Source organism: Oryctolagus cuniculus, chromosome 10 (genome assembly GCF_964237555.1).
Source record: "Oryctolagus cuniculus chromosome 10, mOryCun1.1, whole genome shotgun sequence".
Lineage (NCBI taxonomy): Eukaryota > Metazoa > Chordata > Mammalia > Lagomorpha > Leporidae > Oryctolagus > Oryctolagus cuniculus.
In genome coordinates, this window is record NC_091441.1 from 19,970,963 (window position 1) to 19,985,061 (window position 14,099).

The window sequence follows — 14,099 nt, forward strand, 5'->3', positions numbered from 1 at the left end:
TGTGACCTTGAATGCATTTTCTAAGTCCTCTCTGGACCTTGATTTTTCCCATCTGAAAATGGGAGTAACGTGCCCTCTTGGTCAAGAAGTTAGAAGGATGAAGTGTTAGAACAAAGCATGGCACATTGGATGCGTCCAATAAATGGTGGCTCTCAAAGCTCAGCATGGGTAAGAATCTGCTGGAGACTTTGTCTCAATGCACAGGGCAGGGCTCTGTTTGTGTGGGCCTAGGAGCTGGGATGTGGGTGCAAGCGGTCAGTGCCGCCTGCTCACTGCAGTGCCTGGGTGGCTCCCACCCTGGGCGGCAGGACCCTGCTTCCCTCAGGGTGGGCACCAGCTGCCCTCTGGGGTGCTTCAGTCCTTGCAGACTTTTGTCTGCAAAGAGCTCTCCAGCTTCTTGCGCAGTGGAGGGCAGCTGTGGGCTCCAGCCTCGTCTCCTCCAGGGAGCCTTCGCTGGACCTGGGAGTTCCGGGCAGGGGTATGTGCCCTTACCTGCGATTCCAGAATTCACCTTTGGTCCTCGTGCAGCAATCTGATTGAGGGCCACAAACCCTGGCCTCACCTGACACGAGGCTCTTTATGGTCTGTGTTCCCCTTAGTGTGAGGTCTCGTGTTTGCTGTAGAAATATGAGTGAGTTTGCTGACAAAGTGATGCCCCAGGCTGCCCGGGGTGTTACAGAGTGGTGTATACAAGGAACTACTTTCCTAAAATGCAGACCAAACCAAGCCCAAGCCCTCGGCACTCCGTAACACACCTGGACCCCCCAAGACATCTGGACATGACAATCCTAAGAGCAAAGATCAGGGATTTAGCACAACGTTCGGCATAAAGGAGGATCGATTACTATTTTTGACTCAATGAATGCTTCCGCGTGGAGGACACTGCTCCTGTCTTTTTTTTTTTTTTTGACAGGCAGAGTGGACAGTGAGAGAGAGAGACAGAGACAAAGGTCTTCCTTTGCCGTTGGTTCACCCTCCAATGGCCGCCGCGGCCGGCGCACTGCAGCCGGCGCACCATGCTGATCCAATGGCAGGAGCCAGGTACTTAACCTGGTCTCCCATGGGGTGCAGGGCCCAAGCACTTGGGCCATCCTCCACTGCACTCCCTGGCCACAGCAGAGAGCTGGCCTGGAAGAGGGGCAAGCGGGACAGAATCCAGCGCCCCGACCGGGACTAGAACCCGGTGTGCCGGCGCCGCAAGGCGGAGGATTAGCCTAGTGAGCCGCGGCGCTGGCCTGCTCCTATCTTTTTTGCTGTCACATTCCCCCTCGGTCTGTGACATCTGTGGTAGGATTTGTACAAATCTTTTCACGTGGTCCTTTCATTCCTCTCCCTTGGGAGCAGTCCTGCAAGTTGAGCGGGCTGTCCCCAGGCTGGGGAGCAGGTGTAGGAAGACAATGTTGTGAACACCTAGACTCTTGCACCCCTGCTCCCACCCCCACCCCCACCCTGCCCTGTTTAAGCGAGGTTTTGAAAAAGAATTGTTTCTGGGATTGAGGAATAAGCTGAAGAGTTCATCTCCAGGTCTTTTTCTTCCCCTTACTTACGGTCAAGCTGCACCGGGACCATGTGCCCGGCCACACCCACTGCTCCCAGCTTGACAAAGGCAAAGACTCCAGGGCAGGAACCTGGGAAAGACCCTGAGGCAGCCCCCACCCCAGATGAGTTATTAGAGGCAGGGGGGTGGGAAGCCTCAGACACAGGGTTATGACAGTTTGAGCTCCTGATGTATACAGGTGGGGGCCCCAGGACCTTGGGATGTACTGTATAGTCAGAAGGCTGTTGTAAGAGGCAAACAGGTGGAGGGGCAGTGGACAGGGACATGAGAAGGCAGGTGCCCAAGCTGTTCCTCCTCCCCTTCTCCCGTGAGCCTGTTCTATGTTTATGAATCCCACCCAGACCTGGCCTGTGGAGGTCGCCGATGCTGCCCACCCCCTACCCCTCGGCCAGCCCCATCTTGCTGACCCACCAGCAGTGACTGCCACCCTGGGGGGCTCCTCCTTCATAAATAACTCCCCCCACCTCCCTGGAACCCCATTCTCTCCTGTTCCCCCCCGCCCACCTCTCAGGCCATGCCTCTTTTCCGGGCTGCCTCTCACCTTGGCCTTCCTGGGTTCCTCTGCCTCAAGCTCACCGCTTTCAGGACCGTCCACCACCGCTGGCACTCACGCTCCCCAGCCCGGCCCTGGCCCTCTGTGTTCCATTCTCTCCTCGTCTCCTTCCCTCGCACGTGGAGATGACGACTCATGTCGCCACCCTCCCCACTCCTGCCCAGTGCCCGAACCCTCTCCCCAGGCCGCCTCTTGGCTCACTCTCTCCTGCTGGAGCTCTGCTCCCGCTTGCCCTGTCTGCAGCTGCACCTCCTGTACTACCCGACCCCTTTCTCTCCCAGGCTTCATCAAGGTTTCACACATCATACACTGTGGTCATTTATGCTGATGATTTGTTTGCCGTCAGAAGAGCAAGGATTTCATTCTGGCAAGAATGACAGTTTCTGCTTTGCTTGCATTGCCGGGATTCCTAGCCCCTGCAAGTGTGTGGCCTGTGGCAGGCTCCCAATGCCTGTGTGTGGAATGAATGAATGAATGAATGAGCAGAAAACTGCACTTGTCACTATTCTCACTCGGAAGAGGGGAGCGAAGCCTCATCAAAGGTCAAAGATGGAATTCCAACGTGGACTCCTGGAAGACAGCAGGGTTCAAGTCCCAGAAATTAGTTAGCGTCGAGGAGGTGAGGTTGGAAAGGAGAGTCCAGCTGGGGCCACCGGCGCTGCAGTGACTTGGGGAATGTGCTGTGGTGATGGCCGCCAGGCAGTGGAGCCGAGGGTCTGGAGCCAGGTCAGGGCCAGAGGTAGAGCTGGTAACTCTCCATCTGGAGGTAATGACCTTGGCAGAGAACTGCAGGAGAAAGAGGTGAGGGAGAGTGAGCTCCCCAAGGGCAGATTATGGGAATCGTCTACACCCAGGGGAGAATAAGGGAGCATTTTGGGAATGAGATAGCCAGGAGAGTGAGCTGTCCTGGAACCTCAAGACGGAGCTCCAGGGGAGAAGCCTGGGTCGCTGACACTGAACTCCACCTAGCAAAGGGGAGGAGGAGGTTGGGAAAATGGCCACTAGATGCCTGCACCCAGAGAGCTGCTGGCCAACTGCCCAACCAGCCCCAACGGCCCCCAGCTCCAGGCAGCAGTGCCACAGGGGGCGAAGGAGGATTGTCCAGCAGGCAGCGAGCGCACCATTAGCTAACAAGGCTGAGATGGTGGGAGCGGGAGAGAAAGGGACACTGTAGCAGGACCTTGCAGAGGGCCAGCCAGAGGCAGCTCTAGAAGCCAGCTTAAGGGTTGGCATCGATGTTTAACAATGGCTCAAGGTCACAGGGGCCCCGGGGGATTCCTGGACCCCCGCGGAGCATGACCACTGCTTGATTTCCCAATGCTGCCTCTTGGCTTCTGCAGCTGCTGTTTGCCCCTCCAATCGATCCAGGGTCCAGCCTGTTACTTTTTAACTGGGGTCCCGGGTTCGAAGGCCTCACTGTTGTTTGAACACGCATTGCGTTGGGAAGGGCACGTCCTTGTGATTGACTCATCTGATGAGCCAGCAAGGATCGTCTAATTCCACAGGGACTCAGGAAGGCACATGGGGTCGGGAGGGTGGCCGAGGTCTTACACCAATGAGAGTGCAATGACTAGAATGCAGAAGACGAATCCTAAACTCAAACCTCCTGCCATGGTTATAGACTGGTATCTAGTTCCTTTATGGAAAGGAGACTTCTAAAACTTTGACATTGCAGGGTTCATGAGTTCCTAGGAGTGGGAGGCCCAGCCCTCAGCCTCTGGTCTCTTCGGTCCTTCAACACTGTTGGACCGAGCCGGGTTTGAGCTGTTCCCGGGTGCGTCAGCTCTGTGGGGCAAGGCTGCCGTGGGGGAGGGGAGGGCTCTCTCCTGAGGCAGCCGGGACAGTACAGCTCCCTGGGCATGCTGAGGCAGGCTGTCTCTGAGAACAGTCTGTCTTTTTACACTGAGCCATTGTCCCACCTTCACAAACTATTTTGCAGCTTGAAGAAGGCCCCCCCTTCCCCTCGAACATCTCTCCTATTCAACACCCCAATACCCAAATGCCAGGATTTTGACCTTTATTCCTGTTGACTTAAGTCAAGCATCACCGCTGGCATTGATTAAAATAAAAACGCTTCTGGAAGGGGTCATGTGCTTAGCCTATCAGTCATTCACATCTTTTTTTTTTTTCTTTTTTTGACAGGCAGAGTGGACAGTGAGAGAGGGAGACAGAGAGAAAGGTCTTCCTTTTGCCGTTGGTTCACCCTCCAATGGCCCCTGCGACCAGCGCGATGCGGCTGGTGCACTGTGCTGATCCGATGGCAGGAGCCAGGTGCTTTTCCTGGTCTCCCATGGGGTGCAGGGCCCAAGCACTTGGGCCATCCTCCACTGCACTCCCAGGCCACAGCAGAGAGCTGGCCTGGAAGAGGGGCAACCGGGACAGAATCCAGCGCCCCGACTGGGACTAGAACCCGGTGTGCCGGCGCCGCAAGGCGGAGGATTAGCCTAGTGAGCCACTGCGCCGGCAAGTCATTCACATCTTAGCATGGATGCGCACATGGGCTCTTCCTCAGAGAGGTTTGCTGGAGGGGACGGTGGACGGGCAGCAGTCAGAGGCGAACGAACAGTGCCTTTGTGCCCGACAGTCTGGGTTGAGAGCACCACTGTGCAAGTCTCTTTAGCTCCCTGTCTGCTAGCTTGCATGCAAACTGGGGCTGCGGGTCTCTACATCACTGGGTTGATACAGAGCAAACTGGGGCTGCTGGGGGGACTTACGAGAAGCAAGAGTATGATCTGAAGAGAGAAAACTGAGGATCCATGATCTTGGCCAGCAGCAGCACGGGGAAACCCACTCTGCAATGTGGTGTGAGGGTCGAAAACAAACTCTCTATGGCAGACTTTGGCTTGGCTCCGAACTCCCTCTCGTCTGAGTGCCACGGGATCCTGCTCAGCCCCCCCTGCTGCTAGGTGCCACGCGGCTGACTTCCTGCCAGGGGAAGTGGCCCCCAAGCCTTCCCCCTTCCCAAGCTCCCCCATCCTCTCCACCTGCCGGGTGCAGGACACGCCATTCTGGTGCCACTGTGAGCCACAGAGGGAGGACGCCAGGGGCCCTGGACGACTGTGGTTTCCAGTTATGAGCAACGTCCACGTGTTTTTTTCTGTGTCTGCACAGGGAAGGGAGGTCCCACCAGTCCTCGGGGACACAACTCAGAACAAATCCTGGTCCCTGGACTCCAGATGAAAACCCGGCCCTCCTGGGCCACAGTACTGATCCCGTACGAATAGGTCAAGGGCACGAACCCTGAGGTCCCCCTGAAAAGGAGGGCACTGGACCAGCCACAGCTGAGGCGGCCCCTCTGGCTCACCCAGTCCACGGGACATTTAAGTGAGGTGAGCCCTGGCAGGCGGCACGGAGGCTGCTCCCTTGGGTTCTCAGTCTGGACAAGGCCAGACAGGATGGACAGCTTCCCGATTTGGAAACCCCCAACTTGGCTTCCCAACTGCCCCCAAATTTGCCTTGCTTTTTTTTTTTTTTTTTTTTGACAGGCATAGTTGAGAGAGAAAGGTCTTCCTTTTTCCGTTGGTTCACCCCCACAAAGTGGCCGCTACAGCTGGCACGCTGTGCTGATCTGAAGCCAGGAGCCAGGTGCTTCCTCCTGGTCTCCCATGCGGGATCCTCCACTGCACTCCCGGGCCACAGCAGAGAGCTGGACTGGAAGAGGAGAGACCGGGACAGAATCAGGCGGCCCGACCGGGACTAGAACCCGGTGTGCCGGCGCCTCAGGCGGAGGATTAGCCTAGTGAGCCGTGGCGCCGGCCCCAAATTTGCCTTTAATCCTAGAGCATGAGCTTGTCTCGGATCTCCTTGAAGTCTGCTCGATTTGGTTGTGCACTTCCTTGTAGTAACACACATGCCTCCCAGACCAACTGGTGTGCAAGCTGGCCCTCCCCTCGCGGGAGACAGAGGCTTTGCCCAGCACCAAGGCGTGGTGAGCGCTCAAGAGCCTAGGGGAACACACGGGACCTCCTCCCGCTGCCCTCCACGTCAGCCCCGCTCCAGATTCTACCCAGGAGCAGGGCGGGTTCACAGCCTTGCACAGCTGCCAAGTTTGGGTTGTGCCCACAAGGCCTGGGAGGCAACTCTACTCTGCCTGGAGGCTGTGGGGATGTGGCTTCCCCTCCCTCGCCTGGGGTTTGCAGGCCACTGGGGAGGGCGCCAGGGCCAACCTGGGAGCTGTAGGGGAAGCCGAAGGCAGACAGCAGCAGCGTGGGGCATTGGCAGGGCGAGGAGCGGCACTCCAGGGTGGGGCGCTGCATAGGAGCCGGGCACGGACAGCCTGAGCTGGGCTCGGTACGGACTGAAGTCAGCCAGCCATTCCAAGTCCCCACCAGTCACAGCCGGGGCCAGTGCCCACTCACAGAGGAGTCTGCATGGCGTCTTAAGTCAACGTACGCCTTGAGTGTCCCCTGCCCGATGCGTGTCCTGTGAATACCTACCGGACACCTGCCGCCCGTGTCCCAGGGTCTTGAGGTGGGTGCACATCCTCTCCCACCTGAGGGAGCAGTGGGGAGGATGCAGAGCGGCTTCTGCTTCCCAGCCGAGAGCCTGCTGAAGGTGTTCCTCAGAGCCAAGGCAGGGAGAGCCGCCCCACGCCACCACCATGTTCCCTGGGGGCCTGAACGCTGCACCAGCGCCTGGGTCACTCCTGGACTGCAGGGAGGGTGCGGAGCTCATCTCCCCAGCTCCTGCGTGAGTGACAAAACCAACCCAACTCCATCACCTGTGTCTATCGTGGCTCAGCGTGGCCCAGTGCACCCGCACCTCCCTCACCATGCTGTGGCTCAGCATGGCCCCACACACCTCCCTCACGTGTCCTCGGGTGCAGGCTCTGGGTGCAGTGCACGGATGGCTGGCTGGAAGCCACTCACCACTGAGACAGTCACAAGGCTCCAAGGGCTGACTGCACTACCCTGCTTGGACATCACCTCCTGCAGTTCTGGAGCGGGTGGTATTGTTTGGACAACCACCCTGGCTGCACTCTGAGGCTCACCAGCTCTCCCGGAAGTTGAGGGCTGGTTGGATAAAAACCAGAGGTGAGATCCATCCGCCTTGGTAGGCTCGGATCACCAGGAAGTAGGCAAACAGGTAAAACGGGAGGTGGGTAAGAATGAGTGAACGTGCATCGTCTCACTAAGCTTCAGCCACGTGCTTTGCATGGATGGTTTTTGGGGGTGGGGGAGGCAGGACGTGAATTCACTCTCCATCTGCAAACTACAATGCTGTATCTTCCTGCAGCAGCTTGCGGCCTGAAATCAGACAACCACAATAGTTGATGTAGAAAAGGCTCCAGCTTCCATAATCCTTTATTAAATATTTGACAAGTGGCATTATTTCTTTACAACAACTCCCTTTTGTCACATTACTCCGGCCGGCAGGAAAACAAGCCCCAATCTCATTAGCTCTCTCGGGAGAAAAGCAAAGCAGAAAGGACTTCTTCTGAAACACAACTTTTTTTTTTTTTTCCTGTGTGTTATCAAATTCAACCACATTTTAAAGCTGTTCCGATTGTGAAAATGAGCGCTATCCGTTGTCTTTAAAAAAAGGTCAAGGTAGTTTGGTTTGTACCACGGTATCAAATAGTACTTGGTTCCTGTAAGGAAGGGGTTCATGATAAAAAGTTACGAAACACTGAGAATTCATTTGGAATGCTTGAAACTTTTTTTTACCTTACAAGCCACTGTTCCTCCGCTCCCCCCCACCCCCAGTTTTGAAAATTGATCCTGAATTAAGAAGTGACAGCAAATCTCAGGACACAGCTTGGAGCAAACCGAGCAAGACCGAGTGCTTGCTTTCCTTGGAAACCAGGTAACTCACACAGGTGTCACGACGCTATACAAATATATACATGTGTTCTGGACAGCACTTGCACGCACGTCATGTTGGTATGCGTTACATACATAGTGGTAGAGGGAGAACAAAGTCACGCAAAGTCAACATGAAGCAAACTGACCACGCAGGCACGAGCCGCGGCACACAAGGGGCAAACCGGCCTACAGGGTGGCAGGACACAGACGTCCCGCGACGTGGGTCACTGTCACGAGAAAGGCTCCCGATGCCATGTGCGACACAGGGTTGAGGATGCAAGACGCTAGCAGTGGGAGCCAGGGTGAAGCTGCTACAGTCCCATCGTTGCAACAGAAAAAAACGCGCTGCTGTTAACGCGCACGCAGACCGGTGTCGAGAAAGAGGCTCACCTGGGAATTCCCACGCCAACGGAAAGCTCGGCCCTTCTCGGAAGACACCAAACAATGAGCTCGCGTCCCTGTGCCTCAGCGTAGGCTCCGACACGTGCACGCACTCCGGGGGGGCTGGGGCGGGCGTACACAAGTGTGTGCCCACTGCTCTTTAAGGCTTACAGAAATTAAAAAAGTGGTCCAAAGTGTATCACATTTTCTTCCCGGTTTTAAAATCTAAAGTACAAAGTGGAGGCTAGAAGTATGTTTTTTTCAAACACATCTCAGTCCTGAAATTGGCAGTTTTGAAGTGACTTCTCAGGGTGTACTCCAATGCCTGAATGAGACAGAGGTAGTGCATGGTCTTCCAGGGTCAGGAGGGAGCAGGGCGGGCAGGCAGGCAGGCACCCTGCACAGCGCTCCCTACTGGCAAGGCAGAAAACAACACCAGACAGCATCCCCTGCACCCTCCTACTTGTCCCGCCCAGTGCAGGGGTGCAGTCAGGGGTGAGGAGGAGAGAGGAGAAAGAAAGAGGGGAGCTAGCACAGTGGGGGAAGGGCTGGAGAGCTCATTAACCCAGGCTCACTTCAGAGTGTGTAGAATTTCAGAGGTGGCACACAGGACTACTAGGAAGCTACAAGACTCAGCTCTTAACGGCTGTTACAAAGCTGCTGCACATGCTGGTGGCTTGAGAGCCAGTTACACCTGGCCAGATCCGACAGCAAAGGTCCACGCTGTCCATGCAGCGCGGTCCAGGAGGACAGTGGTTCCGGGAGCTCGCAAACCACGTCTCCGAATCCGCCAGCACGTCATGCCATGGCCAAGTGGCTCTGTATTATGCGCCACCTGAACACAGGGAATACCCAGTGTCACCTAACAGCTATAGATCACGTATTGTTGGTTCTCACATTTTATCAGAGGACTGGCTACACAGAAGCAAGTGGTGGCAAAGGTTTTGGCAAAATGCAAAGAGCGCTGAAGCCGTGTGCACAGTAAGAGCGGCGAAGGCCTCACACACATCTTTCCAGGGGCAGCAGGTGGCGGGCGGACGCACCGCACCATGTGAATCCCACGGAAGTAGCCAAGAGCCACGGGCGCTGTGGTGGCTCACGGCAAAGGCCTCTCCACCTGGCCCCACGAGAAATGACCTGAAGCTGCCACTGTGCAGGTGATCCCAATGGCTGCAGAGGCTCCGGGTACAGAGCCGTGTGGCCACGGGCACCGCAGGGCCAGGCAGCCTCAACCCCGCCCCGTGGGAGGCTGACCCCGCCACCTGCTCTCGGCACATCTTCACAATGCATTTTCTCTGCAGTGACGTCACGAAAGCGACAGAGCAAGCATCAGGGGTCAGAGGCAACAGTGAAGCTTCACCAGTCTTTGAGGGCTAGTGAATCTTATTTCTTAAAAACAAACAAACAAAAAACCCCTCCACATCCAGTGATATTTTGTCGTCTTTAACATCAGGTATCATGGCGGGGGGAGGGAGGGATAAACTGAAGCATCCTTTGTGATGATTGACCCACAAGTACTCATATTGCAACAATCCTTACCTGGCCCTGGCTTCCAAGTCATCAGAGTGGGTTTTCTTTCACATTTTCAATATTCGGCCTTATGTGCAGTGAGCAAATATTCAGCACTTCCCAACAGTACAGTTTACACAGAGTAACAGAAGAATCCCAGTCATCAGATGGGACAGGACTTCTCCTCCCACAATTATACGATCACTCACTCCCAAGAATCACCCAGGCACACTGCACACACTGTGGGCTTTGGCACGACTCAAGAGCAGACGGACACCGCACGGAGAGGGCTCCCGGGGGGGGGGGGGGGGCTGTGCCATGGGGACACCTGTCACAGGTGCTGTGACCTCCACTCCCCCGCCAGGTGTCCCGGCCTCTGAGCAAACAGAAGGTATTCCGCCCCTTCGTCCCTGCAGCTGGGTCACATTTATGACGCCCTGACAGCCATTGAAAGCACAGTCTTCTCTCTCCCGTGTCCCCTGGCTGTTACGACAGAGTGTGGAACAGCATGAGCTTGGGAGGGCGGGAGGGCCAGGATCCTGGACTCCCAGGCTGTCCTGGACATCTTCCCACAACACGACACAGCTGTCAGGGGCCCTCGTGAAGGGGAGAGACTCCAAGTGTGCAGGGACCCTCGGGCCTCTGGGGCTCAAATCCAGTCTTCTCCGTACTTCAACTACAGCACACGACACACACAGCTCGGGCGGGACACGGTGCCGAAGCATGCAACAGGTCACAGTTGACAAAGCTTGCTTAGATCTACAGCCTACTAGGGGAGTCTCTGTCGTGGAGCGGAAATCAGCAAAGAATTGGAGTGGACAGGTCCGTGGGCTCAGCTATACACGGGGGTTCACACATCGGTAGCCAGGATCGGTCGGGTGGACAGTGCACCACAAAGGCGTGTGTAGGGAGGAGAAACATCATCACATCGAATGTGCAGGATACAAACCGACAACAACGCCCTCCCCACCCCCACACGACCTCCACGTGGTACATAAAGTGCCTCTGCATCGGAGCGGGTAGAGCAGGACCTGGCCGTGCAGCTACCGTTAGCAACCACGCCCAGGGAAGACACTAGCAAGGCCTGGGTTCCACGGTGTCAAATCCAGCGGGGCCACGTTGCAGTCAAATGTCCCAACGGCCAACAGTGCAGAGGAAAGATTGGTGAGAGCAAGGCTGTGCAGTGTTGCAAAGGGTGAGGCGGTTTCTGTCGCGAGAAACCACAGTCCAGCCCTGTCTCCAAGGGGTCCTGGCACGCGTCCTTGTCCTTCCGGGGTCACACGCAACTCATCACGCTACGTGACAATCCTGTCAGCCCGCAGCTAGGACCTACGCATGTACGACCACGATGCAACATCCGGTTTGTTTTTATCCTCAGTGTGGAAGAAAGTGATCATGATGCCTACTGCTGAACTTGAAATTCTCCCAAAGTACTCATGTGCAGACGCTTTCTGGACAAAGTCTTCCAGTTCTAATAAAGGCGAGAGCGGGGCGTTGACGTACTTAAAAAATAAAACTGTCACTGACAATTCAGCCTGGTATGAAATTCAAATACAAAAAAAAAGTATGCTTGCTTTTCCAAGTACATGAGACACCTTTAATCGTAGTGAAATAAAATCTGAGAATCGGTCTAAATCATCTGAAAAAGTAAACATGAGTTGTAATACTATACCTGTCGAGTGATTAATTCCATTCATTGTCATTAGAAAGTATGCAAAATATTTATTAAGGGTTTTGCCTGCAGAGGCACAACATAAATAGAGTCAGTCCTCCTGAAATGTAATTAGCGTACACATCAAGTGTGGCGGAAGAGGCAGGAACTCGAGCCGGGACTGGGTCCCCACGGCGGGGCTCGGGCGAGGGCCTGGGCGAAGGCTCGGCTCCGGGAGCCCGGCCGCGCGGCTGCTGCTCTGCCACCGTCTCTGCAAAGTCCGTTAGGCCAACGCGAAAGTGCAAGCGGAACTTGCCCGACGGGCCGCGGCCGGCGGGGGCGGCTTAATCCACCCCTTCGAAGCCCTGGGCGTTCTCCACGGCCATGAGCAGTTTCTCCCGTAAATCTTCGAAGGTTTCGTACGGAGGTAAGTCGAGGCGATTAAAGCTGCAAGAGGAGCAGAAAGGGCAGGCAGAGCGCTGCCGTTACCACGCTTGGCCACCATGGCGCTCCTGGTGAGAGAGAGGGAAGTGGCCTTCCCCGGGTCTGAGGCCCCAAAGCGGGCTCCAGCTCGGAGCCATCACGCTCAGCCCCAGAGAGGCCACGTCACCTACAGGGGGCAGGCGCCAACTCCAGGAAGCCTCTGCCGTGACCGCACGCGGATGTGGTGAGGGCAAGCAGCCCACACGCAGGCATGCACACCCTGGGGACACACAGGAGCTCGGCTGCCGAGTGGGGTGAGCCAGGGGCGTGGCCATCTCCAAGGCCACTGCTCGGTCCACTACTACAGGATGCCGCTCCTGCTTGGTTCTGGGACCGTGTTCTTGTCCTGACTGCCACCTGCCAGCTGCGTGACCTTGGGCGAGTCACCAAGGTCACCTCTCTGAAGCTGCCTGCTGAGACACGGGGGGTGGGGGAACACTCGCAGGGGTGCTGGGAGGCTCCAATCAGAAGTGGCACGTGCCTCGTGCTCGCCAGATCGCCCCCAGCGCTGCTGGGTGTCCACACAGGACGTCCAGGGGCACGGCTACATGCCTGGTGTGTTCTTCCTGCAGGAAGTGCTACCCTAAGCTCTAGATGACCAAAGTTTATTCACCCCTCTCCCCATTTCTGTTTCTTTCCTTTCTTCCTTCCTTTTCTTTCTTTATACTTTGTTTGAAGGGCAGAAAGACAGAGCCACTGAGACTGCGGGGTGCACTCCCCAAATGCCTGCAACAGCTGCATCTGGGCCAGGCTGAAGCCAGGAGCCTGGAATCCATCAGGGTTTTCCAGGCGGCTGGCAGGGACCCAAGTACTTGAGCCTTCACCTGCTGCCTCCCGGAGTGTGCAAGCAGGAGGCTGGATGAGCGGCAGAGGCAGGACTCGAACCCAGGCACTCTGATAAGGGAGGTGGGCATGCCCAACAGTCAGTATCCTCACTGCCGAGCCAAATGCTTACCCCCTGAACAATCAATTCAACACTGGAGTAAAACACCCGGTTTGGAAGCTGGGAGCCGCCATACACAGACGGTGAGCAGAGGTCTGATCCCAGACACCGCCAAGAACTGGGTGGCCGCAGGGTTTGCAGAGGTTCCCACAGCACGGCGAGCTTATAAACACCCTTCACGTGCCAGGCGTGCTGGGTGCGTTCAAGTCCTGGCTGAAATCCACTCAGTGCCTTGTGCGTCCCTGTCAGCTCCTGGCCCGAGCCCGCCCTGGGGGGGAAGGGCAGTGTTCCCCAGCCCGCAGGCAGAGGGACCTGGAGCGCAGAGCCCGCACTACTGCTCGGCCGCCACGCGCTTCTCCTCACTCACCATGTGTGAGCTCTGGGCAGCTTTTCAGGACTTCCCCATTGCTCTATTGTAAACAGCTGAGGACCATTGGAACCTAAACGAGAAGAGGACAAGCAAGGTGAACGGCAAGGGAGGACAGGGGAGGAGGGGACGCGGGTCTGCCCTGCCCCACCCCTGCTCCGTCCCCACACAGCTCTGCTGGCGGATGCGGGAGAGCAGCCCACGCTCCCGCCATAGACGCCCTGCTGCCCTGCATCCCGCCAAGCCTGCTAAGACGCCAGGGCACATGCAGGTGCAGACGCTGGCGCCTCTCGACTGAACCTGGGAAGACAAACTTCAAACTACTTCTGGAGACAAAACCTCTAATACGCAGAGCAGGCAGTGACTTCCTGAGATTCCACAGTAGGTACTGAGGAATCCCGCCTCCTGGGAGGTGAGGGGCCTTGAAACAATCGGCTTATAACCACACGCTTGAGTCTGCAAAGCCCAGGGTTGAGACACCAAAAATCCCAACTAGAAAGCGAGGGCAAGACCACCGTCAGGGTTCTCGCCATGGGCAGCTCCCTCCCTCGGGGCAGGAGCACCGGGACCTCTCTACAGAGCACTTCCTGTCCAGCCTGGTGCAGCGACCTGCGAGCCAGTGTTCTCGGCCACAGCTGTCGCCTGGCTGGAAGCCCACGGGCCCAGAGCCGCTCACCATAAAGTTCGGCAAATCCATTCATAGGTACCCGGGACGTGCCCGTGACAAACTGCAGTAACCGGATGCGCTTCTCGGCGTCCATCAGAAGCACAGCCTGTGAACGGAGGCAGGCGTCGTTAGCTCCCTGCGGCCGACTCTAGAAACCCAGGTACCCCTCAGGTGCCAGGCATA

At 56.6% G+C, this 14,099-nt stretch overlaps 1 protein-coding gene across 20 annotated transcripts in view; it reads right to left on the reverse strand.

Moving 5' to 3' along the window:
* Positions 1–7,380: 7,380 nt before the first annotated feature.
* Positions 7,381–14,099, reverse strand: part of NEDD4L (NEDD4 like E3 ubiquitin protein ligase) — a 320,618-nt gene continuing 313,899 nt past the window's right edge. For 9 of the 20 annotated variants that reach the window (XM_051851903.2, XM_051851904.2, XM_070050121.1 and 6 more), the window contains 3 exons: positions 13,926–14,022; positions 13,250–13,322; positions 7,381–11,903 (listed from right to left, as the gene is read on the reverse strand). In XM_051851903.2, the coding sequence (XP_051707863.1) occupies positions 11,801–11,903; positions 13,250–13,322; positions 13,926–14,022 (273 nt within the window). In that variant the 3' untranslated portion in view covers positions 7,381–11,800. The other 11 variants (XM_070050119.1, XM_070050120.1, XM_070050115.1 and 8 more) reach the window with 4 other exon arrangements.